The 25,431-nt window shown below is 44.5% G+C and overlaps 1 protein-coding gene across 3 annotated transcripts in view; it reads right to left on the bottom strand.

Moving 5' to 3' along the window:
• SLC8A3 (solute carrier family 8 member A3) overlaps window positions 1-25,431 on the bottom strand; it is a 194,612-nt gene that overhangs the window by 28,143 nt on the left and 141,038 nt on the right. Inside the window, exons 4-5 of one of the 3 annotated variants that reach the window (XM_039537987.1) lie at window positions 21,812-21,918; window positions 6,069-6,086 (exon numbers count right to left, since the gene is read on the bottom strand). In XM_039537987.1, coding sequence (XP_039393921.1) covers window positions 6,069-6,086; window positions 21,812-21,918 — 125 coding nt within the window. Of the gene's footprint in view, window positions 1-6,068; window positions 6,087-19,757; window positions 19,862-21,811; window positions 21,919-25,431 lie in introns of all 3 variants that reach the window. The other 2 variants (XM_039537989.1, XM_039537990.1) reach the window with 2 other exon arrangements.

Here is a 25,431-nt window from a genome sequence, read left to right as displayed (position 1 = left end):
GCCGAAGGCAGCACACAAGCTGATTTTCAGTGGCACTCACACTGCCTGGGTCCTGGCCACCAGTCCGGGGGGCTCTGCATTTTAATTTAATTTTAAATGAAGCTTCTTAAACATTTTAAAAACCTTATTTACTTTATATACAACAATAGTTTAGTTATATATTATAGACTTATTGAAAGAGACCTTCTAAAAACATTAAAATGTATTACTGGCACGCGAAACCTTAAATTAGAATGAATAAACGAAGACACGGCACAGCACTTCTGAAAGGTTGCTGACCCCTGCCTTAGAGATTAAATGGAAAAGAGGTGGTAGTTGGAGAGGCAAGTGGGGGAAAGGGCATTTTTTTCAGAAGGGAGAGTCTACAGCACTTTGATATCGTGAGAGGAGAGAGTCAAAGGAGAATGAAAGGTTAAGGAGAAGAATAAGAGAGAGGATGCGATTGGGTCCCAGGGACATCAGGTAATGGGATGGATGGCATCACTGGGGGACATGGAGGGGAGCAGATGATAAATTTCTGCATCTGTGACAAGGGAGAAGGACAGGAGAGTCATAGGAGGGGAAAGGACAGTTCAGCCTCCATGGTCCATTCAATCCTTGGCTTTTCTGCTGAGATGGAAGACAAGGTGGCCATTTAAGCCACTTGTAACATGGACGTCTGTCTCTTAGAAAATACACCAACATCAGCAAACAGCCATCAACTGGTAACAGCTTCTAGTCATTCTCTGAACTAGAGTGGATTCCAACCAGCAACCTAGAGGTAAAGGGCTCTCACAGAGCTCATTAACCACCCCATGAGCTACCGTACCTAATGCCCATGTCTGGAATGGGTTTTTCTGCAGATGCGGTTCACTCCTTTTGGGGAATGCAGTGTTAGGAAGAAACTGAAATGATAATTTAAATGGGCTTTTTCTTGCAGCTGCATAATAAAATCCCAGCTAAGTAAAATAAATCTTGGGCACGAATGAGCTCAGCTCCCCTGAGAACTGTCTATCAATCAGTTGGATTTGGGGAAGACTGTTGGCTAAGAGATAATCTCGTTTCTGAGGTTAGCATATTGATATGTCTGTTAGCTGAACACACACACACACACACTCATTCTGAGCACTGATTATTCGATGTGCCTTTCTAGCAACAGGGGGAGTGTGAATTTAGATAGCCACTGAAGGTTATTTTGAGATGTGATGCATCTGGCATTACATGTACCAGCTTGTTAAATCTGAGCTAGGAGAATCTGCACCCTTACAAGAGGAAGGATTTTGTTTTGCTGAAGCACCAGACAGGGCATCAGCAGACTATTCCATTCTTGGCTCTGTCACAAACTTGCAATCGGACCTTGGGCAAATCAACTGTCTGCTTTGTGCCTCAGTCACTTGTTCTGTAAAATGGGGATATGAATACTTATCTACTTCACGCTGGGATTAGCAGCATGAGACTTCATTCATTAATAGCAAAAATGTACTTTGAGACATTTTCTTAGTAATGAGTGAATAGAGGTTAGGATACTCAGTTCTAATAAGCACCCAAACATTTGGATGCTTCCCCAAGCCTCTAATCAATTATCTTAACCTCCTCAGCCTGCAAATCTTACAAGAACAGCAGGCTCTGGTAAGATTTCCAGTAATTCCTGCTTTTGGTCATGCTGCAAATACCATACAATCAATCATGCTCATGGCAATTTGACATGTCTCTTTCTGAACCCAGACAGCACCAGAAAGGACAGAGATAATTGCAAAAATCTAGGCTAATGAAGCAAACAAGCTATCCTAACTTTTTTTAATGTCAGAAAAGGTTTGGATTCAATTTGAGATTTAGGTTAAAAGTCCAGGTTTTTCCCTCGCTCTGAACTGGCTCACCAAGCCCTACTTTTGGCAGAAGTAAAAATTACCATATTCACCGACAAAAGAGGACGGTCAGACATTCCTATAGGAATAACTGGTAAATTTATCAAATACCGTCACCATTTCTCCATATTAACATTATGCAGCGTAGTCATTTCCCAATACTAACAAACAATAAGAATAAGACCAATAAGAACAATGAATTCCCCAAAGTGATGAAAATGAGCATGTTGCAAAAATGGCTACTTTAAGTAGAGGAAACATGGTTTTGTGGTTAAAGCAAAAGGTTCCAGGTCCTATTTCTGTCACTGCTGTTAACTCGCTGGGTGATCTTGGGGAAGTCACACTGGCCTCTGTTTCTCCATCTATGGAATGGGGCTAATATTCATCCACCTTACAGGAGGTTTTTGTGGCTCAATTTACACTTGAGGTTTTTGGATGAACGATGCCATTGAAATATTAATCATATATTTAAAAATCAACATGTTAAAAGTGTACTGACACCTGAAATGATTTTAAACATCTCACTTACTTTTCATTATTTATGCTGTTTGCCTTGTGCATTTCTCTTATGTTGTACAATGAAAATATATTTCTCAGTTTCACATTTGTTTATATTCAGTTTCAGTTTCAAAATCTCACACACTAACTGTGCTGTACTGTTTCCATTGCAAACACTGCAGGGAATGTTTAAATGAAAACAAAATATGAGCACTGAAATTTTTAAAATTTTACAGAAACATCTGTGTTGGTCTGAGGTTTGATAAAACCTTATCTCTAAAAACTTAAATTGCGGTCCTAGGCCAACCCAACACATTCATTTCATGCAGTCAGAATCAGATACTTTAGTCTAGCAGCCATCAGGTGCATCCTAAAACAGTTCTTTTCAAAGTTCATTGAGTCACAAGTATGGATTGCAGAATGAGTTTGGCTCAAATAAGCACGGGCACATGTTCAAATGCGAAGTTCATCCAAACTCAAACTCATTTTAAAAAAATATATTTTCAATTTTTCACGTGGTTCTTTACTTTCAGGCTTGGGAGCAGCAGTGCCAATAATGCCCCAGAAAGTTGTTCTCATGAGATTTTCAAACCAAAATTATTGGAAATCTTGCGAGACAGCTCCTTGTTGTGTGATTTCAGCACACTCCCATGCTGCAAACACATAGAGGCTAGCTGCAAAGATATGAACTTCCCCAAAATCAGGGGCTGCTTGGACCTAGGGGGTCTCGGTTTGGGCCATCTATGTCTCTGATACGTATCCAGAGTTCTAATGTGTATACAGACAGAAGTGAATATCTAACCACTTGAGCTTTCCTCCTCGCTAGTCACAAGCCAGCCAAGGGGCAAGCAGTAGGCATAAGCCTGACATCAGTGCTCTGTGCTGGAGGAGTGAAGAGACAGAGCAACAGATGCCCTGACCCTAAAAGCTGCTGGGTTTCTGGAGAGCAAACAATGGTGGATGGAAGACATGAAATACACACAAGAGAAACAAGAATCGCCAGGAGAAATGAGAGACATCTAGTGGGAGTCCAAAAGGGGGGCCAAGTGACAGAGCCATTAGGTCACTCCGGTACGTTTATACTGCAATTAAGCACCCATGGCTGGCCCACATCAGCTGACTTGGGCTTGCGGGGTGGTAAAATTGTGGTGTAGACATTTGGGCTTGGGCTGGCACCTGGGCTCTGGGCCCTTCCCCTCTCGTGGGTTCCCAGAGCCTGAACATCTACACGCAATTTTACAGCCCCACAGCCCAAGCCTCCCGAGCCTGAGCCAGCTACGGGTGTTTAATTACAGGGTAGACAAACCCGCCGGCTCTAAGACAGGTCAGTGGGGCAGCTGCAGGGAGATGAGGAGCTTGGTAGGAAAAGGTAACATGAGAAGCCGGGGGTGGGTAGATGACAAGCTCCAATGTAGTTTTCAGTGTAATTTTTACAAACACTCCTGAATGCTTGCCTTTTCTAAATCTAACATGACATGCACTGAGTGTATATGTCACATCCATCTCTCCTTATTAGCCATGATTGGTACTGAGTGGTGCTCTAATGTGTGTTTCTGCTATGTGGGGGTGTGGGTATTATTGATATTGGTCTGGATATTTTCTATCTTGGTATTTGTAGTTTTAAACACGTACAAGGTACAAGTGATGTCAGCCCAGCTCTGCACAAAATTCATGTGCTGCACACAACAGACTTGAATTAGATAAACATAGCATTCTAGACAGCCGGGCGAAACACGGGTGGACTCTAGCCAGTGTGACTGAAGGGGAACAGGGTACCCTATCCTCAGGACCCTTCTACTTCCTCCAGGTCAGAAATTTGGCCCTTTTTTATTAACTGAACAGCAACTTTCCATAGCTGGTGACAAATTATCCAGTAATACCTGCCAAAAGCAATCAAATTTGATCACAGAGTGGAAATTATATTAATACAAATTATTTGGTTCCAAAGGTTCTGATCAAATTAAGTGGCTAGTGAATTAAAGCAACAAAATTGCTGTGAGAAAGGTTGCACTTGACTCATTTCCCATCCTGCTGAAGTTGAAGAACTGACAAAATTCATAGGAGAAAAAGGCCTCTTAAAGGATTCCCAGCCCAAGCGGGTCAGAAAAGTTTTTCTTAAGTATCCTGAACTGAACTTTGGGGATTCTGTGACCTTTGCTGTCATTAGCTATGTCCTAATTAGCCCTGTTTGGGATTCTGGACATACTCTATGGCAGGGCCGGCTCTAGGCACCAGCGTCCCAAGCATGTGCTTGGGGCGGCACTTCTCAAGGGGAGGCATTCTGGCCCTTTGGGGCGGCACCTTTGCTTCAGCAGCGGCACTCCAGCCTTTTTTTTTTCCTTCTTCTTTGGTGGTGGCACTCTGTTTTTTGTTGTTGTTTGGTTGGTTGGTTGGTTTTTGCTTGGGGCGGCAAAAAACCAAGAGCCGGCCCTGCTCTATGGACAACTGCCTTAGAGTATTAGGAATTGAAGGTGGGAGCATAAAGATATTTTCCTCTTGATTTGCAATGAAGTCTTGGATATGGTCTTTGATCCAAATGCCACCATAACTTGGGCATGATGAACATGTATGAATGGGTCACCTTAAACTCTTCCTAGAACAAAGGCTCCTCAGGCTGTGGTCTGCAGAGCACTGGTGGCTTGCAGAGCACTTCCAGGTGTTCTGTAGAGCTGCTTCTGTCACAGCAGTTAAGCATCTGTCAGTTCCAAGCAGTGACACTTCCTGATAGTTGTAGTCCAGTTCAGGACTCATAATTTCCAGAAGTTTTTTTGTTCAACTCTATTTAAAAAAACAAAAATGCCAGCCCTTCTCTGTGCCTTCGAGTGCCTGCTTCTTGTGCCAAATATTTCTTTAGTGCAAACTCAACCATGATCAAACCTGGAACTGGAGGGATAACAAAAATACAGAAGGAATAACCTATACTACAATGTGAGCTTAGCAAGGCAGGGCATAGTGTCCTGATTTCCCCCTCTTTTGGTGTTGGGGAGGTCTACACTGCACTCTCTTCTTGGTGGCAAATCTGTTGTTCTCTAGGGGGCACTTATGCCCAACCTTATACCCAAACTTCCAGGAGTTTTCTTTGGGCTGCCTTCCACTGTGAATTCTGGGGGTAATACCACACTTAGGCCCAGGGGCGGCTCCAGGCACCAGCACGCCAAGTGCATACCTGGGGCGGCAAGCCACCGGGGGTGCTCTGCCGGTCACCGCAAGGGCAGCAGGCAGGTTGCCTTCAGCGGCATGCCTGCGGAGGGTCCGCTGGTCCCGCAGCTTCGGCAGACCTCCCGCAGAAGAGCCGCCGAATCCACGGGACCAGGGACCTCCCGCAAACAAGCCGCCGAAGGCAGCCTGCCTGCCGTGCTTGGGGCGGCAAAATACCTAGAGCTGCCCCTGCTTAGGCCCACTCTGTTTTATTGCTAGTAAGCACTATAGATGCAGAAAGGAAGATGTGTGATTGGGACTGGGAGGTGAGGTGTCCAATGTCCTAAACTATCAGGAGTTGTAGGTTCAGCTGTATGTTATTGGAAAGGTCATTTCCCCTAGATTTGTGGCAAAAAAACCCGACTTTTGACCTCGTGTCAATAACTGGTGCATGCTTAATGTATCTGTTCCTTGGGTACACAGCCTAGTAACTGTGATACAATGAGCATGAGCACAAAAGTCTCTGACTGAAGAAGAGAATGAAATCAAAGCCACACCGATAGAGCAAAGGAGTGAAAGCAGTCTTACCTTGAGTGAGTAGCAGCGCTGTATGAAACGAAAAACAAAAGAAGGAAAGAAGAAAACAGGAAGAGAGTTAATTTCCCATTTGGAGATGGCACAAAGGCTATTTGCAGATGACAGTTTTAAATGAGTGATGAAGTTGGCTTAGTGCAGCGTGTGAGCTCTCTGTAGCCGCATGCTTGGTGCAGATTTGTGAGCATGCCCAGTAGCAGCAGGATGAGAATGAGGCTGGAGAGAACAAGTGCGTCCCAAGGGCTCTGTGTTCAGAAGTATTCCCCCTCCCCCATGAGCGAAGGCAGAAGGATGGGACTTGGGATGGGATAGTGGGTAAGGGACAGGAAAAGCGTGTGGGGATTGTCATTCCTAATATCAGGGTCTGAGATGAGCCAAACTGTCCCAAAATGAGTTGGAAGTGTCCCTGCTTGAGGCACACTATGTAGATGTGGAGCGGGCTTGCCAAAAACAGGAAGGCCTTGATACACTGATGCACTGACAGATCTTCTCTTGTATGTCAGATGTGAGTGCAGGCAGTAGTGGTGGTGAGGTGTTCACTAAGAAGAACTTGGCCAGGGCAAAGAGTGTTTATAAAATGGGCACTGACCCTAGGACCAATGGAGATAAGGGTAACGCTGCTAGGCATCATCCCCAACAATTCATAGGGAAGTTCTGATTTTCACAGGTGCATCCTGTGCCCCACAAGCTTAGCTCACGGAGATTTAGAGTCCCAGATGGGCTGTAGATGTCACAATGAGCCACCATGTTGAGTCTTCACAGGTCTCTTGGCTTCCAGTTGCACCTATGCATGATGCTATTGCACTGACATGTGCCACACGGTATACCCCACCACACAAGGATGCAACTGCATTGCAACCATGCATTGCAAATGCAGTTATTTGGTCCTGCAAGATTAGTACAGGCTGAAATACTAGAGTGTAGAAGGAGGCGATAAGAAAGGAGAGAACAGCCTTGTGAGGAACAATGTAACTTCCCCGTTCCAAAAATGCTCAGTATGGTCTTCCTGTTGTCACTGACTGTGATTACCTGACACCACCTTCACCTCCCCTATCTCCTTAGTCTCCATAGTTGTCACAAAGGAAGATTCAGCTGGACCCCTTCTAGGTTTTATCCCTAGAAAACTGTGGCCAATACTCAAGCAAACCAGCTCCAAACTAATCTTACCAAGATCTAGATAAAATTCTTTATATTGGCTGAAAATAGCAAACCTCCTTTGAATAGGAACTGAGCCCTCGTTCCATCACTGAAGTTTGCCCTCCACCCATCCTTCAAATAGTAAACTGTGCAACTGGCCTCTCAAGATTGGGTTGTGATGATATGAAGATTTGGTTAAATAATGATAATGCTCTCATTACCTATTACTATAGCTCTTTCAGTCCAAGAATCTCACAACACTGTACAGACAACTAATCAGTATTAGCACCTCCATTTTACAGATGGCGAAACGGAGGCAAAGAAAGGTTACGGTGAACATTTGAACTTACCCACCTAAATTGTGGGTTGATTTTCAAAGCTGGGAAAAAGAACCATGAGTTTTGAGTCTCAATCCCTTACTACATCTACTAGACAATACTCCCAAGCACATTTTTTTGATTCAAGTTTCAGTGAAGTGTCGGAAAAGGAAGTATCAGCCATCTGATTTGGTGCTAACATGAAAACATCAGTGGCACTATACATGACCACACAGTCAGCCTGGGGTCTGGCAGTAGCTCATTGTCCTTCTGTGTCTATAAGTGTTTGTGTTCTCTGATGTGCTTCTACTGAAAATAGCAGGGCCTTTCCAGCAGAACACAGTAGGTAAGAATGCATCTGCGGTTCTCCTAAATGTACCAGACACCTGGTATGTGGTGTAATGTATGAGGTATGTCCTAATACTGCACTGATTTCAAAGGAACGCCCATGGAATGTCAGCAGCACAGCAGATGTGTCAGAAGATCAGCAGTGAAAGGAGTCTGAGTAGACTCAGGCCTCTACATTTAAAGCCTTCTATGGGTTTTCAGAGTCTAGTCTCACTAGATCCTAAAAGGAGAAGGATTACCTGGGGCCCCCAAATAACTATTTGAATGATTAAATATTTTTGAGAATTCACTCAGGAAAGGGAAAAACTAATACCACTAGCCAAAGCCAAGTATGGTGTAGATATGAAATTTGAGGTCTTTACCCTATAGCTCTCCCATTCCAACTCACTCCTAAAATGCAACTCCCCTGTCTGTTCCAGTCCTGGGGCCTATATACAGCTCTGGCAAAGCCCCATGTAAATTGGCAAACTGGACCTAACTTCTACTGCAAGACCTCCTAGTTCCTATGACATTTCAAGGAGGCGGACTAGAAATTGTGCAGTAGCTTCAGGAACATTCAGAAATGGAGATTTTAACTGAATTAAATATGAACATTAATAATAAAATTGGTACAGTAACCCTGGTGTTATTGGCTTAATATTAAATTCAATTTATTTTACACTACTGTGAAATTTTCTGTGTGCCACAGATTTTTTGGTATTAACAATGTGTATCTGCAGATATTCAAGAGACAAGGTGGGTGAGGTTATATCTTTTATTGGACCAACAGAGACAAACAAAAATTTTGAGCCACACAGAGCTCTTCTTTCAGGTCTGGGAGATGTACTCTGAGCATCACAGCTAAATGCAAGATGGAACAGATTGTTTAGAAATTGGTCTAACAAAAATATTACCTCACCCACCTTGTCTCTCTAATATCCTGGGACCAACACGGCTGCAAAAACCACTGCATGTCTGCAGATAGTAATTGCAGATTGTAAAAGGTGTCAGAGGTTTAGGAAATTTTGTAGGGCACAGTTTGCATCTCTGGCATGCTGGGAGGTTGTTTGGGATTGTGGGGTATGCATAATAGCTGGATGTCAATATCCACATGTACTTTGTTATTGTTATGTTTCAGAGCTAACTTCTAATTGAGATTAATAGGAGACATGGACATATTTTAGAGCTACTGTTTCAGGATGTTTGCAGTCTCAAGTGGGCAAGATTATGTTGCTTAAAGCTGGTTCATGTTTGGAAGTTTTCTCTGAAACCATAAGAATTAGAAATATAGGGCTTGAACCTTAACTGGTATAAACCGATGCAGTTCCAATTACTTCAAATTTTCTTAAAACTAATGGTTAGATTCTGGATTCTCATTCCCTAACAAGAGTGGATGCTGTGACAGATTTCATGGCTGCAGAATTGTGGGGAAACACAGCGTAGGAGCAGATTTTTAATAGTCCAGAGCCCAGGAACATGATTAAACCATTGCCAGCAGCTGGAAAACCAGTTGTTATGCTTATTGCTGAAAGCAGCTAAAAGGAGGCCTTTCTGACCTTAGCACAACTATCAGACCAGGAGAGGAGGGGAAAGCGAGTGACCTTGAGGAGTAAATATGACCCTGTGCCCTCCTGACTTGAGTTGTTTTTCCAAAGCATGCAGTTTTGCAAGATGGAAAGTCTGCCAACTGTTAACTATTGCTATACAGCTGGTTAACTGATAGAAACTATAGGCTGGAAATCTCCACACTTCACTTAGCTTCTGCTCAGCAGTTGTTTTTGATGAACAAACTATGCAATACTAACAAATTGGGTATAAAAAGAGGAAGAAATCTCAGCTCAGACACTTGAGCAACTTGGACACTAGAACGCTTGGACACTGCTCAAGTTCCCCTGCAGATGGAAGGCTGGACACTGGACATTTGCTGTTATCTACTCGAGACCTCGTCAAGATCCCTGGTAAATATGAATTTGGGATTTTTGGGGGTGTTTTACTAATCAGTTGCGGACGTGTGTAAGTGCTGGAGACTAAATAAAGTAAAGCTTTAAGTGAAAGCGCTCTTGTATTGTGCTGTTTATGCCAGCCACCTATCAGTCAGACGGCCTTGTCACCATTGATTTATTTCCTGCCACCGCCTCACCAAGAGCAAAAGTTACCAAGAGCTTTGGGTACAGAAACCCCAGGTAACAACAGGGGCCTGAGCTCTGCAAACTCATCTCCATTTTGATACGCAGCACCTCCTGCTTTCTGGATTGAGACCGCCACACAGCCTTGGCACTATTCCTCAACCTTGACCTGAAACACTCTGTTCATTTCTAACGTTGAGTCTCCACACAGCTTCAGTTGAATGCACTTCAATGCCAACCGCAGCACCCCTGCTCTGGTACAGTTCTGGACCTCTGCACAGCACTGACAAATGTAATTCAATTTCTTCACACAAGTAGAAACATTATTTCGGTGTGTAGAGTCAGTGTTCAAAATTAATCTAATAGTGAAATATTACTCGTCCCCTAAGCGACAATGATTATAAAAACATTGCCAGTTTTCATGTTTCATAAAGCTGTTGTCATATTCTGGTGCTCTGGGATTTGAGTTTAAACTTTTCATTTGCTTTTGAGCCTGCAAAAGAAGTGTTTTTCTCTTCTTCAGTTATGATATATGATATGATACATGAATATTTGAAGAAGCCTCTAAAGCTATGAATGAAACATCAAGAATACAGAACAGGAAGCCAGGGGATTGCTTTATCTTCATCTTTCTGAGTGAATATAGTTCACAGAAGCAAGAACATGATTTCACAGACAGTAGCTTCCTTCTTGCACATGGACCTGCTAATGTACTTTAGTCGTGACCTGTAACATCTCCTGCCAGTTCAGTCCTGGATCCCTCTGCCCCTCTGCAAATACACACCAATGCTCATCTAAAGCATCCCTCTGCTTTTTGATCTGGGGCTCTCACACACCTCTGCTAGTGCACCTCATTCCTGATTTGCAGTGCTCTCTGCTCTTCCAGTCACTGGTCATGACACAGTTAAGCCAATGCACCTCACTCCTGAAGTGTGTCGTTATTGTTATTAGTGTCTAGGGTATTTTAGGTGCCTGACAAGCATGTTACTATAGGAAGCCACTAAAAGAAGCTCAGCTTTTACACCATAATAGCAATCCTATGTATCCCTTGCCTAAACCTTGCAGGATGTGAGATGAGATGAACACATGATACGGCAGACAAAGCAGGTAGCATTAATTCTGCTCCCTGCTGTATTCCCAGGAGACATGAATCTATGTCTTCAATATATCCTTTTCCAGACTGTGACAGAGAGGGCAGGGCAGGGGATTCCATTTTCAGTTATAAAATGAAGGAGTAGATAGAAGGTATAAAAAGCTAAAATAATTAATCCCTAGTGTAATCTCCAGAGCTCCAGTAGAGTACCCTAGGGATGAATTTAACACACAATGTTTTCCTTCTTATTTATGTCCGGCCTCTGCATATACCACTAATTAAGCTGCAAGAACTACCCTGTTAGTACGAAATGTTTCACACGATCACTTGCAAAATACCAAACACTGTATCAGAAACAAGAAGGAGCCGGTCCTTTGAGGCTTGGAACTCCAGAGTAACCTAAGATTCCGAAAGGGGCACCTGGCAACTACAGAATCATCACGACAACTCCAGGGTAAATTGCCTTTGATGTTTGCTTGGTTTGATTCCAGGCAGAGAGGTAACGGCCAGTGAGAATCCAATCAGCTGAAGGAGAGTTTGGCTGGAGTGCAGACGAGCATGGTGGCATGTCCGAGATATGCAAGAACAACTTTTCTGATACAAATCCTTTTCCAGGGGCAGCTTTGCTTTCCTATTTACTGAACTTGCCTTCATTTTGCTGTTGCATGATGCTATATTTGGCCTGGGTCTAAATCAAAACCCTGGATCCCAGACCCCCTGAGCTGGTTTTGTTGGCTTGTTTGTATAATAGGCTGAACCAAAGCCCCAGATCTGAACACTTGCTTTTTTCTAGGGTCTGGTAATTGGTATCTGAACTTCGCAGCCCAGGCCAGTATCTAATATCGATAATGTTTGTGTTTTCTATGTAATATGAAGCTCATGTGCCAAATGCTACTGTGCAGGTGACACATCAGTAGCCAACGTTCTCCTTGGTGTAACACCACTGAGATCAATGAAGGTTGCCCCCAGAGTGACTTTGGCCCAGGATGAGAGTAGATCAGAAAATGGGTAGAACTAATAATGTAATTTATACCCATCTGTCATTGTGCAAAATGTGTATTGCATCCATTTCCAACCCACCATGTCATTTTCATCACTGCTTACTTCACCACAGAATTGGCCCCACATTTTATTCTGTAAACAATATTAAGGGCAGGTCTACACGACCGCTTCAGTCGATCTAACTTATGTTGCTCAGGGGTGTGAAAAAGACACCCCACCGAGCAATACAAGTTACAGCGACTTAAGAGCTGTCCACACCAGCGCTATGTAGCTTCCGCCTCTCACAGAGGTGGAGTAATTATGCCTACAGGAGAGCACTCTCTCATCGGCACAGAGTGTTTTCACCATCCACGCTACAGCGATGCAGCTGCTCCAATGTGTAGTGTAGTGTGGCCGGCCCTAACATAAGGCCATGTCTACACTTTTAACTTACGGTGGCACAGCTGCGCTGCTGTAAGAGCGCTTGTGTAGCCACACTATGCCAATGGCAGAGAGCTCTCCTGTTGACATAATAAAACCAGCTCAATGAGCGGCCGTAGTTGTGTCGGCGGGAGACATAGCGCTGTGCACACGAACGCTTAAGCCAGCAAAATTTATGTTGCTCAGGGGGGTGTTTTTTCACACCCCTGAGCGACGGAAGTTTTGCCCCCATAAGTGCTCATGTAGACATGGCCTAAATGTTTTCTGATTTCTGTTCCTGGAGAGCCTCTAAAGAGAAAGGGTACCCTTGGACGGTTACATGCAGGGTGTCCATAGAGGAAAAGTGATGCAAGGAGGGAAGCAGCAGTGGAGTCTTGATGAGACTCAGGTTTGCACAACAATAATAGTCACTGGCAGCAACAAGAAGTGAGAGCAGCACTGTCAGGATCATACCGGCACCTGAAAGGAGCTCAGTGACAGCACACATCAAATTGCTAGAGGCTAGCATCTCTGTGCAATCTACTGTAACTCTTGAGAAGACAGAGGAACTTTAAGAGGCTGAGCTTCAGTAGCAGTGAGCTCTCTGTGTGCCTATGGGTTAATGGTTTTCCATACGAAGGTGTCTATGAAACTGGAAGCAGGAGTGTGCCCTTTCCTTAAAGCAGCATAAAGAACTAAACATGTTCTTGAGCAAGTTAAACAAGTCAGAAATGTTACTGCATTAGGCCTAATTCGGCTCCCATTAAAGTCAATAGCAAAACTCCCTGACTTTAAGGGAGAAAAATCAGATCCATTCCCTTCATTGGAAGACTTGCCGCAACAAATTTGGCCAGTATATTGCAGGGTGAAATTATAATCCCACAAGGTAAATTTTTGATGGGGTACAGAGGACAGTTTGGAAAAAGAAATTTAAATTTCCCAGAGCTATTCCCATCCACTGGTCATGAAACAGAACCTTCCAACGATGACTCTCAGCCACAACTTCCCTCGGTGAAGTGAAGTCTTCCATGCTTGGCCTATCCACTGTTAAATGGATCCCTGCAAGAGACACGGCCATCCCACCTGCTACTTGCTAGTGCAACACTGACAGACCCTGGTCATCGGCGGGCAGGATTGAACCTGGGGCATCTGGAGCTTAGTGCATGAGCCTCTACCGCATGAGCTAAAAGCCAACTGGCTGTTAGCTAAGGCTGTAGAGCAAATGCATTAATCTCTCTCTCTAAGTGGTCTCGGTGCCACTAGATGGGACAGAACACCACACCCAGAAGGTGAGTGAGTTACACTAGGGAGGGTGGAATATGGTTCCAAAACCACTGTCCATGAAGAAGAATCTTCTAAGAGGGATTTTGAGTTTCAAATTGCTGTGAAAACATATCTTGCAGGAATCAACTCTTCATGAAGTTTCCATGAAGGATTCTCACCCCTCTGTAAAGTGAAATAGTCCAAAATCAGCATTCACCCACTATCCCTGAAGTTCAATCTTTCGCCAATCTGCTGTGAAGTGAATTGTCCCAAGTAGGGCTCTCAATTACCCGCATGAATTGTAATTTTCCAAGCATGATCCTCATGCTTATGCAACATCAAATGGAATCATCTAAAGTGGTATCTCATCTGCAGTTGTTCACAGCTCCAACTCTGTTCTCTGCGTAGCACTCTGGGGTTAACCACAGATTAAGCAAAAGGTGGGGATTGGCTCCCAGAAAAAGGAAACCAAGCTCTGCTCCTGTAATTCTGGAGTGCACAAAAATTGTCAAGGCTGATGTGTGACCAGAGTACAGACAGCCTGGACTTCTCTGGCACTGCAGGGCTCTGAGTAGCAAAATACCTAGGTCTGAATTGTGAGCTATTGTGACACCAGAGCCACCAGGAGAGTAACAGTGAAACCAAAAATGTCACCTTTTAATGAAGAGGGACACTCGAAAGGTACTGAGAGAAGGCTGGCCAGGCAGGTGGCTCAACATGCTGGGAGGCTTCTAAGTCCTGCTATGCTCAGTTGACAGGGATTTGGTCCCTGTCACTGCAAATAAGAGGAACAGATGCAGCCATGAGAATCCATTAGTTAGCTTCTTGGAAAAGGAGAGGGAGACAAGAGTAGGACATCTTGGGGCAGGTGGCAGAATGGAGAGAATCAACATCCCTGCTCCCTACCACCCTCCCTGGCCTTACTTGCTGGGCAGGAAATTCACATTTCCTATTAGTTTTCTGCTTATCCACTTCAGTGCTACCAAACTGAAGTGAGGGTTACTTTTATTGGTACCCCTTGCACGTTGATATGCCCCTACTGAATTGCTATCAGTCTTCATCACAGGACGTTGGCAAGATACCAACACTAAATCTGTTCTAATCTATTTGAATTCTCTGAGCATATTGACAAAATAGCTGAGAAAGGAGAGTTACATGATATAATTATTTGGACTTTCAGAAAGTCTTTGAAAAAGTCCCTTACAAGAGGTTATTCAAGAAACTAAGTAGCTCTGGGGTGCAAAATAAAGTTTATCATAGATCAGAAACTGCCTAAGGGACAGGAAACAAAGAATAGGAATAATCAGTCTATTTCCGTCAGGGCAAAAATGTTAACCATTAGGTGCCACAAGGTTCCATACCAGTACTGAGGCCATTTAATATATTTACTAATGATCAGGAAAAGGGACTGAGCAGAGAAGGGGCAAACGTTGCAGGTGACACAAAATTATTTAGTGGAAAAAGCTGTATTAGATATTTATATGGATAATGAAAACATCCACCAGCTAGGGGAAGGATGTTCTATAGTCATCCATGACACAAATCTTTGCACCTGCCTCTGAGATATCTAGTACTGGCTAGAGCTGGCCAGAAAATGTCTTTCTTTCCATGGATTTTCATCATAAAACTGAAAAATTTTCAACTGAAACCCCAAAAATGTCCTGCTTCAGGGTTCTGGGGTTTCCAATGAAATAATAAATACGATAGATAAAATTCCAAGGAAATCAGACACTTTCCATGAACAATTTCATTTAGTCAAAAAACAGTTTTTCTGCTAAAAAAAAAAAAAGTTTCAACCAGCCCTCATACTGGGCATTCTTGGCAACAGGTTCCTGGTCTAGCTGGATGACCAGTCTGATCTGGCATTGCAATTCTTAAGTCCCTACAGTTCCAGCTGAACACTGGTACTTGCCAGAAGATCTCCATCAAGTACAGAGTGAGTTAAAGTAGCTGCTGCCACAGTGGCCGTTCCCCACGTTAGTTTATTTTTGGGGATGGGGTGAGTAGGGAATAGGAGATGGGCAGGTGGATAGACAGATGCCTTCTACAGTCTCACAGTAGTGCTGTGATAGATACAGGTAAACTGATGGGAGCTGCGTCTGCCCTCTGGCATTAGTGCAACAAGAAAAAGGAGCAAAAAGCATGTGTGGGATGAGGGATGGGATAGATTTCATGAGTCTGTGCCTCAGTGCCTCACAAAGATTGTAATATAGATACCAAGCTCTGAGCGTGAGCCTGCAAAGGTACATATTCCAGTATAAATCGGGATCCCAATCCATGAGCCAAGACTTCTTCAGTATAAGCCTCAGCTCTAGTCAATAGCATATAGACATATATTCTTCACTGGTGCTGTCTATTGGTATGTATGTAGGAGAGTTTAGCCAAAAGTCTGGATTGACTATACTCTGCTGAACATTGTGTCCTGTATTGTTGTCCTAGGTAACATCCCTTCAGTTATGGGTCTATGGTAAATTGCTGAATTCATATAGCTAGCAGCAACTTGGGCTTGCTCAACAACAGAGTTTGGAATTTCAGTGGCACAAGGCATCAAACCAAGATCCAGGTCCAAATTAAGATATCCAAATCCTGCCCTGGGGTCTTCACTTAAGCATGTAAATGCTTGTCTTATGCACCTACGTGCCAACTGATACTCTGTCATCTGCTTTCTGGCTGTGAAATGTGGACAATGTATTGAAACCACATTAGCCATTGGATGCATTTCATCAGTGCTGCCTATTACTCAATTCTTAAGATTAACTGGCCAGATAACAAGGCATCTGGGTGAGCCCAAATCACTGGCACTGAAGCTAGGATCGTGAAAGCACAACTGAAATGTGCTGGTTTTGGCACTAGACAGTCTGACTGGCGATTACCTAAAAGATTTCTTTCTAGTCTGCTGAGTCAAGGGACATGCTCGCGCTCCCACAGAGGCCAGAAGTAATGCTCTGAAGGCACTTTGAAGGACAATCTAGACGTGTGACATAGTCTGACAGCATGCTGGGACCAGCCTGCATGCAACAGAGCTAAATGGAGGGCACCAACCACAAGGGCACACACTGAAGAAAACCACATCCTGTGTGCTAGGTGCAAATATGCCAGCAGAATATACAAACAGAAACTCCTCATCGAAAACAACTTTACCTGGGCCTGCCAAGAGTGGCTGAATTTGTTTCTCTCAGTGGCCTTGTGAGTCATTAAGGCCCAGGCTACGTGATGACAATAGTGATTGTTGTATTGACTGACTTTAATATTAATGGTATCTACATGCATGTTTGTGTGTGTGCATGCATATCTTTGAGTAGGTCTCTGTAAGTATATGTTTGGATGTGTAACTGCATGGAGCATCTACATGTTTGCATATGCCAGCATGTGCCTACATGTATGTGGTTAAGTTTGCGTATTCCCACATCTGCCTATCCAGGTTTTATATTACACCCATCACTGTTGCATTTGCTCTCCATGTGTGTGTATATGCCTGCATGTATGTGCAAATTTGCAAAAATGTTTGTGCCTGAATGTGTTAGCATGTACACAAACATGTGTGTGTGCTTCTCTTTGTGGCGGTATGTATCTGCATGCACATATGTGTGTTTGTGTGTGCGTATTTTCATAAGTATGTGGGTGCTTTCAAACCCTTCATGGCCTATCTGCACCCTATCTATCAAGATGAGAACTCCCATCTCCAACCAGCCCCTGACGCCAGGCTGTATCATCCACTGGTTACACTTGCAAAGGAGGATATCTGTGCTTTTGCCCATGCTGTCCCTCACACTTCGGAGAAGCTCCCTGTAAACATCAGCACAACTAGTTCATTATCCTCTTTCAAATTCCTCCTTAAGACTCTCATTTTTCTTGACAACAGTTAGGCAGGGAGGGTGTAGCCTATCATGCTGACTAATACTGGCTCACGGTTTCCTCGTATTCCCTGGTCTGCCTGTATCCCTGTGTTGTGTCTTGTCTTATCATAGAATCATAGATTATTAGGGTTGGAAGGGACCTCAGGAGATCATCTAGTCCAACCCCCTGCTCAAAGCAGGACCAATCCCCAAATCCCTAAATGGCCCCCTCAAGGATTGAACTCACAACCCTGGGTTTAGTCTTATATTGTAACCTCTTTGGGGACAGGGTCCATCTTTTTATTCTCTGTTTGTATAGTGCCCAGCACAATGGAGTCCTAGCCATGACTGGGGCGTGTGTGTGTGTGCGCGCACACACATATTTGTCTCTGCATGATTCTGCATGTCTGCCTCACAGGTGCATGTGTCTGTGTTGACCTTGTCACATGTCAGTAGGGGACTTTGCACTACATCAATGCTTGGTGCATCTATGTCCATTATGTGCCATCTAATTCTTCATCAAAGCCAACAGAATGGTGCCCTCTTGTGGGAGCTCTCTACAGTACATGGAATCTTTTGAAATGTCATAGGATTAAGATGGTGACAGTGTAAAAATACATTGAAACCCTCTTTTTAAGTGCTGAGCCCTTGCATTGGCTACACCCTAACGAGGCTAATGAGAAGTGTGCATCTCCCCGTCTTCTGTGGATATGTTTTTTGGAAATTTGCAGATAATCCTCACAAATGGGACAAATAAAAAGTGCACCCTCCTCTTCTATTGTATCTCACGTCCTGCTGGTAAATGGAGGCTGATGACAGGTGCTCCTATGCTGTGACAGAGGCAGGCAGCTACCTTTTAGGATTTGTCCAGCAGACCTCTGGGTCTGACACTGCCCTCACTTGTACCTGTTTTACGCCATCTAACCCCATTGTCCTTAATGGAGTTACATTCCGTTTACATTGGTGTAAATGAGAGAAGAAACATGGTCTTTGTCATGACATAACAGCACAGCGATGTAAACAACGTCTGATTTAAGTTCATTTGGAGATTTGTTAACGGGTAGGTGGTGTCCTGGTTAGAGGAAGTTGCTGCATGAGTGGGATAAGAAACAAAAGGAATTTCAACAAGGGAAGAATCATGTCATGTCCAAGCACCAGGCAGATGTTTCTCATCCCAGGGAGTACTACACAGAAGCGAGGGGCTATACAAAATGTCTGGACGCTGACAGACACTGTGTAAGCTTCCCCTGTGCTGCTCTGCCAATCACCTTTGTACTAGCTTTCGGCAGCCCTTGCTTTTAAGGCCCTAGTAAACTTGTGCTTAACTGTATGGTGATTTGGCAATGCAGACGGACTGCACACATGGGACTGGGATGGTTCCACCAAATTGACAGATACAGGTATTTTTAAGTACGGTATAGCAGCTAAAACTGGAAACTCAGAGTCCGGGTTCGTTTCCAGCTCTCCCACTCACTTGCTGTGTGATTTTGGCCAAGTCATTTAACCTCCTTGTGCCTCATTTTATCAGCGTGTAAACTGGGAAATAAGGCTTCATACCTACCTCACAGAAGTGTTGTGAGGCTCCATGAATGAATATTTGTGAAGTGCTTGGAGATTCTTGGATGAAAAAAGCTAGAGAAGTGCAAAGTATTATTACTGTAAAACCAAAACACTGTGACTGTGATTCCCCTGCTGTACGGGACAGGCTTTTAGCAAAGATTCAGAGGAACCCAACAACAATATTCAACGCTGCACCATAAGGGACCGGGGACAAAGGAGGGAAGGACTGTGGGACATTCAGTATTGAAGAGGGGAGTTGAAGAGATAGCCATGCACTACATTCTTTTCGGTTCTTTTTCACTCCCTTCAGTCTCGGCATTAGGGGGGAGAAGGGGTAGCAGCAAAGATGTCATCAAAACAAAATAAAACCAATTAAAACTGATGATATTAATAAGGCCTGAGGCCCAAGCATTGCACAAAAGGAGGATCAGAAATAAGCTAGGCTCTAAAAGGCAGAGATGACACCGAAACAGGGTGAGAGCGAGAATACAGGAGGGAAAAGAATAAAAGTTGAGTCATCTGACAGGGGAGAAGAAAAGGTGGGTGGGAGGGAGAAGAAGGGGTTACTTTTTTGGATTTGGGGTTTGGTTTCTTTTGGTTTGTTTTCAAAAAGGATCTCACACCTGATATTCCTCGTTCCATCCATTTCGGTTCACCAAGGGTAATGAAGAAAGTCTCCTGCCTTTCGTATTCCTCCTCATCTACTATTTTAACCCTTACGGTCTTCCTGTAGGGACAACAAGAAAGACAGCCGTGTACAGTGGGTTGGCTGGTTGGAGCAGACGCAGCAGCACCACACGTTTCTCACATGCAGTCCGTTCCTGCTGCTGCCTTGGGCAGCGTTTTGTTTGTTGGATATGGCGCATCGGTAGTAGTTGCTCTTAGGGTGAGTGGGAAAGTATTAGAGGAGGAAGATGGGGGTGGGCAAGGGAGTGAAGGGGGAGGGGAGGGTTGGACCTTGCTGATGGTTAGTGGGAGGTGATTTCTGCAGCACATTTAGTTTAGTGTCACATGGTAATAATAGCTCATCAGCTGACTGAGCATTGACCAATCAGAAATAACCAAGGGCAAAACAGCCACAAAGATATCAAACACATTTTAGTTGAGGGACCAATTGCTTTTCCCACCCTCTCATAACCGATAAGACGTTGGATGTGGAGGTGGGGAGCAGGACAGAGAGAGATCCATACATACATTCATACATGCATGGACGTGGGTGAGGCTGGTGGCTGTCCATTCAGGGGGGAGTTCTCATTTGACTTTGAGGGGACTGGGTGTTTTTTTTACCTCCCCCTTTTTATTTAAAAACAACAAATATTTTAGTTTCTTGTTTCTAGTTGTTTTCTAACTGTTTAATAAACATTACTCACCAGCCCCTACTGAATAGGTCTACATGGGGATGAAAGCCCTGCAGCATGGCCGTGGCTGGCCTGGGTCAGCTAAGGCCAGGCTCTTGGGGCATGGGCTGCGGGGCTAAAAATTGTGGTGTTGACGCCAAGCCCAAGCCTGGGACCCTCCAACCCTTGCAGGGTCCTAGAACTGGGCTCCAGCCTGAGCCCGAACATCTAAACAGCAATTTTCGAGCCCCAGAGCCTGAGTCCAAGAGCCTGAGTCAGTGGACCTGGGCCAGCTGTAGGTTTTTTATCCCTGGGTGTAGACATACCCAGTGAGGCCAGGCAGCCTGTTCTCCACTGAGTGGATGGTCAGTGACTGAGAGATTCAGCTTTACCTGGGCACAGAAGTACTGTAGGTCTTTGCCACCTCTTGGGAAGAGAAACATGTATTAAAATACCCCAGAGGGCTCGGGCGGCTGGAATTAAAATTGGGTGACCAGACAGCAAATGTGAAAAATCGGGACGGGGGGGGGGGATGTAACAGGAGTCTATATAAGATAAAGACCCAAAAATCAGGACTGTCCCTATAAAATTGGGACATCTAGTCCCCCTAAATTAAAATACCCTGCAGACTAGACTGGCATTGCTCCTTCTTCACCCTGGCAAGCTCACGACACTATGTCTGATACCACGTCAATGCATAAGGCTGCCATGATATCTCTCTCCTTCTCTCCAAAAAAAATATCAAAGACAGGGTGTTGGTTTTCTTCCCTTTCCTTATCCTGATGGCAGTTGCTCCTTGAGTCAGTCTGTAATAAAGCTAAAGGACTTTACCAAATACTTTTGAGAACTAATGTGCTGCTTTCATGTGGGATTTGACTCTTGTATTTTTATTAGTATGGGTCTGAGGCAGGCTGACAGCTCCTCTAGGAATCTGGGTATGTTTCCTGTAAATGTTTTGCCAATGAAGCTGCACAGATGGGCATGCGGAGGTCCAATCCTTCCAGCCAACGGGGGCAATAGAAAACCCCACCACAGCAATTTTGGGGTGGTATCCTAATCTCTCGCTTACACACACACACACACACACACACACACACACACACACACACACACAGTCTCTCTATCTCGTCCCCTTCCCAAGGTCCCCCCGCATCCGGCTAAAACCCAATAGGTACCATGTGACAAGTTTGTGCGTGCACAGCAGTGTTAAGGACAGAGCGGTTGGAAAATAAAAAGAAATCATAGAAAAAGGAAAAAAAACAGAGGAGAAAAGAAGGCAGGAGAAGAAAGAGAAGAGGAAAGAAGAATGTTAACATTAGTCTGGAGGACCAGTACTACACCTTTCTGTAAACTCATATCCACCATGCGTGGGCTCATCAGCTCAATGAAGAAAGTCTTGTTTTTCTCATACTCCTCATCATCAATTACCTTGATGTGAACTGTTTTGCTGTGGATTGAAAAATAATAAGTGTCATAAGGAGGAGGAGGGAATAGGAAAGCAAGGGTGGGAGAGGGTAAGAGAAACCAACAAGGAAAATTAGAGACAGTCAAAGTTTACTCACCCGCTGAATAGGCTCAAAGTGGCCCTGGAGAGAAATTTACTTCCCCTTCCTGTGTATTTACACTGGCAGAACAAAGTGGGTAACTGCAAGGCAACTAATCCTTCGGCCTTGCACCTGATTTACACACACAAGTGCACACTTTGCTCACACACTCAGTGGGTGTGTACACACACAAACGCACACACACTTCACAGGCACAACTTTTGCTCATAGGTCTGAAAATTTGGCCTAAAACATCCTTCCAACGAGGAAACCATAAAAGGAGTGAACAAACCAGCCCCCTGTATACATGGGAATATACTGCAACTTAATCCCAGATCACCTCAATCTAATCATACAGTAGGTTAATCTGGCTAATCAGAGTTCTACTGGACAATCTTCCTCTGGAGGCTCCCACAAGGTATGTTGGGCAGACTAACTCTGGGGCAAATTCTGAGACACAGGCAAAATGCTCGTGAATTCCATGAGCATCTTCACTGAATAAGGATGAAGGATTAGCTCCTAGTGTCTCTCTCTCTCTCTCTCACACACACACACACACACACACACACACAGAAATTCAGCCTCTGCATGCCTTGAAGGCTTAGCCAGTTGGGTTGTTTTGCTTTCACTTAGTGTTGCTCTTGATTGCCTCAGGGTGTAAATTATACCTGCACTTTGCTTTTTTTCTTCTTGATTGGCAGGAAGGGCTATATGAAATCACATCCCTCCTTTCTCACTGTAAAAGGAGCTCATGCTTTCAGACTCTGGTGCAATTTCTCACACTTTTTAATGCAAAGCAGTTTGTGTGTGCATTGACATTCATATATTATATTTATATTATCTACGCTCACATGTGTTTATACATTATAAATATGTGTATGTATACACTTCAGGGCTCCCAAACACTGCAGAGACACTGAAATCCCTCAGTAGGCAAGCTCTGTGAACAGCAGTTACAATTAAATTCTGGAACTGTCTCCACCTAACATTTCTGAAATAAGAAATGTGTAGCAAATGCCCTACATTTCTCTAGCCATAGGTCAGCTCTCCCTGAAGACCAAGCCAACTAGCTAATTCATCACATGATGGGTCCTGAGCCTGTGAATGACTTAACCTCCAAACAATTCCCTCCTCCGCACAGGCTTCTTCTGCACAGTCCTCCTACAATGATCACTGCAAAATTCCGACACCTCTTCAATTTTGGACCATCATGTGGTATATTTAATGTGTCTAACCTGTTGTGTCTGTGTGCAGAAAAGAAGGAGAACCCGTGCAGTTAAATCACAGGACTGGAAATCATGGGATCTGTGTTGTATGTTCCTATCTCTTTAAGTAGCTTTTGGTGCCTCCGTTTCCCCATGTGTAAAATGATGTTGTTAACACCTCACTCACAGGAATGTTGGGAAGTTTCCTCCATTAATGTCTGCCATGTGCATTCAGACCCTTGGATAAAAAGTGTTAGAAAACTGGAAAGTATGATCATACTGCTCTAGATTGTAACTCCTCAGGGCAAGGACTGAATCTCCTACATATGTCCAGTGCAAGCACAATGTCAGCACTCAATAATAGTAATAATAACCTTGAGATAAACTAGAGACAGTGGCTTACACTACAAACATATATTCCACCAACAAAGTCAGCTGGCTTTGGAAATATTCATCAGTGGTATGGACTGGTGCTTCTTCATTCCTCAGCCAAGGTGACAGGAATTATTTACTTTCCTGTTATGAGAAAATGAGCTGGTGTCACTGGTCAGTTATCAGCATTTTCTATGGAGCTACCACTTAGTTATCTCTAAATACTATGCAGGTATTTCTTCCTCCACAGAACTCTCATTGACTTCGATGGGACTTGAGTATGTTGACCTGACCATCTGGAAGATCAGGTTCTAACTCAGTAAGTAAACCACAAATTCATAAATATTTAGGAAATCCCAATGGTTCTATGAAGGAAAAAAATGAGAGGCTCAATCCACTATCTCTGAGGTCTTGCAGCTCTCTGCTAATGTCTTAATGTCCTGGTTGTATATAGATCAAAATTGTACACAGCCAACTTACTACAAGTACCAGGCACGACATTTATGTCAGCATCTTAAAATTCAAGAGTGCTTCAGAAAGACAAGGGTTCATCCCTGCACTCAAGTGCCGCTGCAACCCAAACCACTCTGCTGATGCCCCTGCCAAAGTGCTTAGTGCTGTCATCAAAGACCTGGCTATGTCGTAGAGTAAACCAAACAGTTCTCATGATATCACCTCGCCAAAAGCCAGACCAGGATTAATACTGTAAGTACCGAGCCATGCCTGCCGGGTAACGACTCAGAAAAGTGCCTCACTTAAGAGTAATATAAGAAAAAGAACATTTGCCAGTTCTACAATGCTGTAACATTGGGGGAAGGCGCCTTCTGGACACCTGCAAGTGACCATTTTACACTATGAAGCATGAGGTTTGATTAACTTCATTACTGTAGCTTGCATATCTACAGCTATTAGTAAGCATCATAAGACTATGCAGTCCTCCTACAAATGTCCAGCCACAGCATTTGACTCAATGGCCTACTGCCTAATAGGTTCTACAGTCCGACCACACCGTGGAAAGCAGTTCCTTTTACTGGCTCTCAGTTTGATCTAGCCCCCTTAGTCATCCATTGATTTCATATTATAGGATAGGAGTAAAAATAGAGACTGATGAGCTTTCACTGTCTTTCATCATTACAAATTTGCAAGAGGAATCACTTGTAATCTTTCTCCTTGCTAGGTTAAATAATCCTGATTTTTTGCCATCACTTGCTGTACAGAAATTGTGTATTAATGCTAGACAGTCTCATCTCCCTTGTCCAGGGCCGCCCAGAGGATTCCGGGGGCCTGGGGTCTTCAGCAGCGGGGGTCCCTTCCGTTCCGGGACCCGCCCCCGAAGTGCCCCGAAGACCCGTGGCGGGGGCCCCCCCGCCACCGAATTACCCCCGAAGCGGGACCCGCCACCGAAGTTCAGCTTGGTCTTCGGTGGTAATTCGGTGGCGGGGGACCCCCACCGCGGGTCTTCAGGGCACTTCGGCGGCGGGTCCTGGAACGGAAGGGCCCCCCCGCCGCCGAATTACCGCCGAAGACCGAGCTGAACTCCGGCGGTGGGTCCCGCTTCGGCGGTAATTCACTAGTGGGGGGTCCTTCCGTTCCTGAGCGGAAGGACCCCCCGCCGGCGAAGACCAGGAGCGGAAGAACCTCCAGGGGCCCAGGCCCTGCAAGAGTTTTCCGGCCCCCCTGGAGCGAGTGAAGGACCCCGCTCTAGGGGTCCCGAAAAACTCTCGTGGGGGCCCCTGTGAGGCCCGGGGCCTGGGGCAAATTGCCCCTCTTGCCCTCCCCCTCCCCCGGGCGGCCCTGCCCTTGTCTGGACATTTTCAGTCTTCACCAAAGCTGGCTTGA

The sequence above is a fragment of the Mauremys reevesii genome, linkage group 4 (genome assembly GCF_016161935.1).
Source record: "Mauremys reevesii isolate NIE-2019 linkage group 4, ASM1616193v1, whole genome shotgun sequence".
NCBI classification, from domain to species: Eukaryota; Metazoa; Chordata; order Testudines; family Geoemydidae; genus Mauremys; species Mauremys reevesii.
The sequence above is the reverse complement of the archived record's forward strand: the minus strand, read 5'-3'. Positions and strand labels throughout refer to the sequence as shown.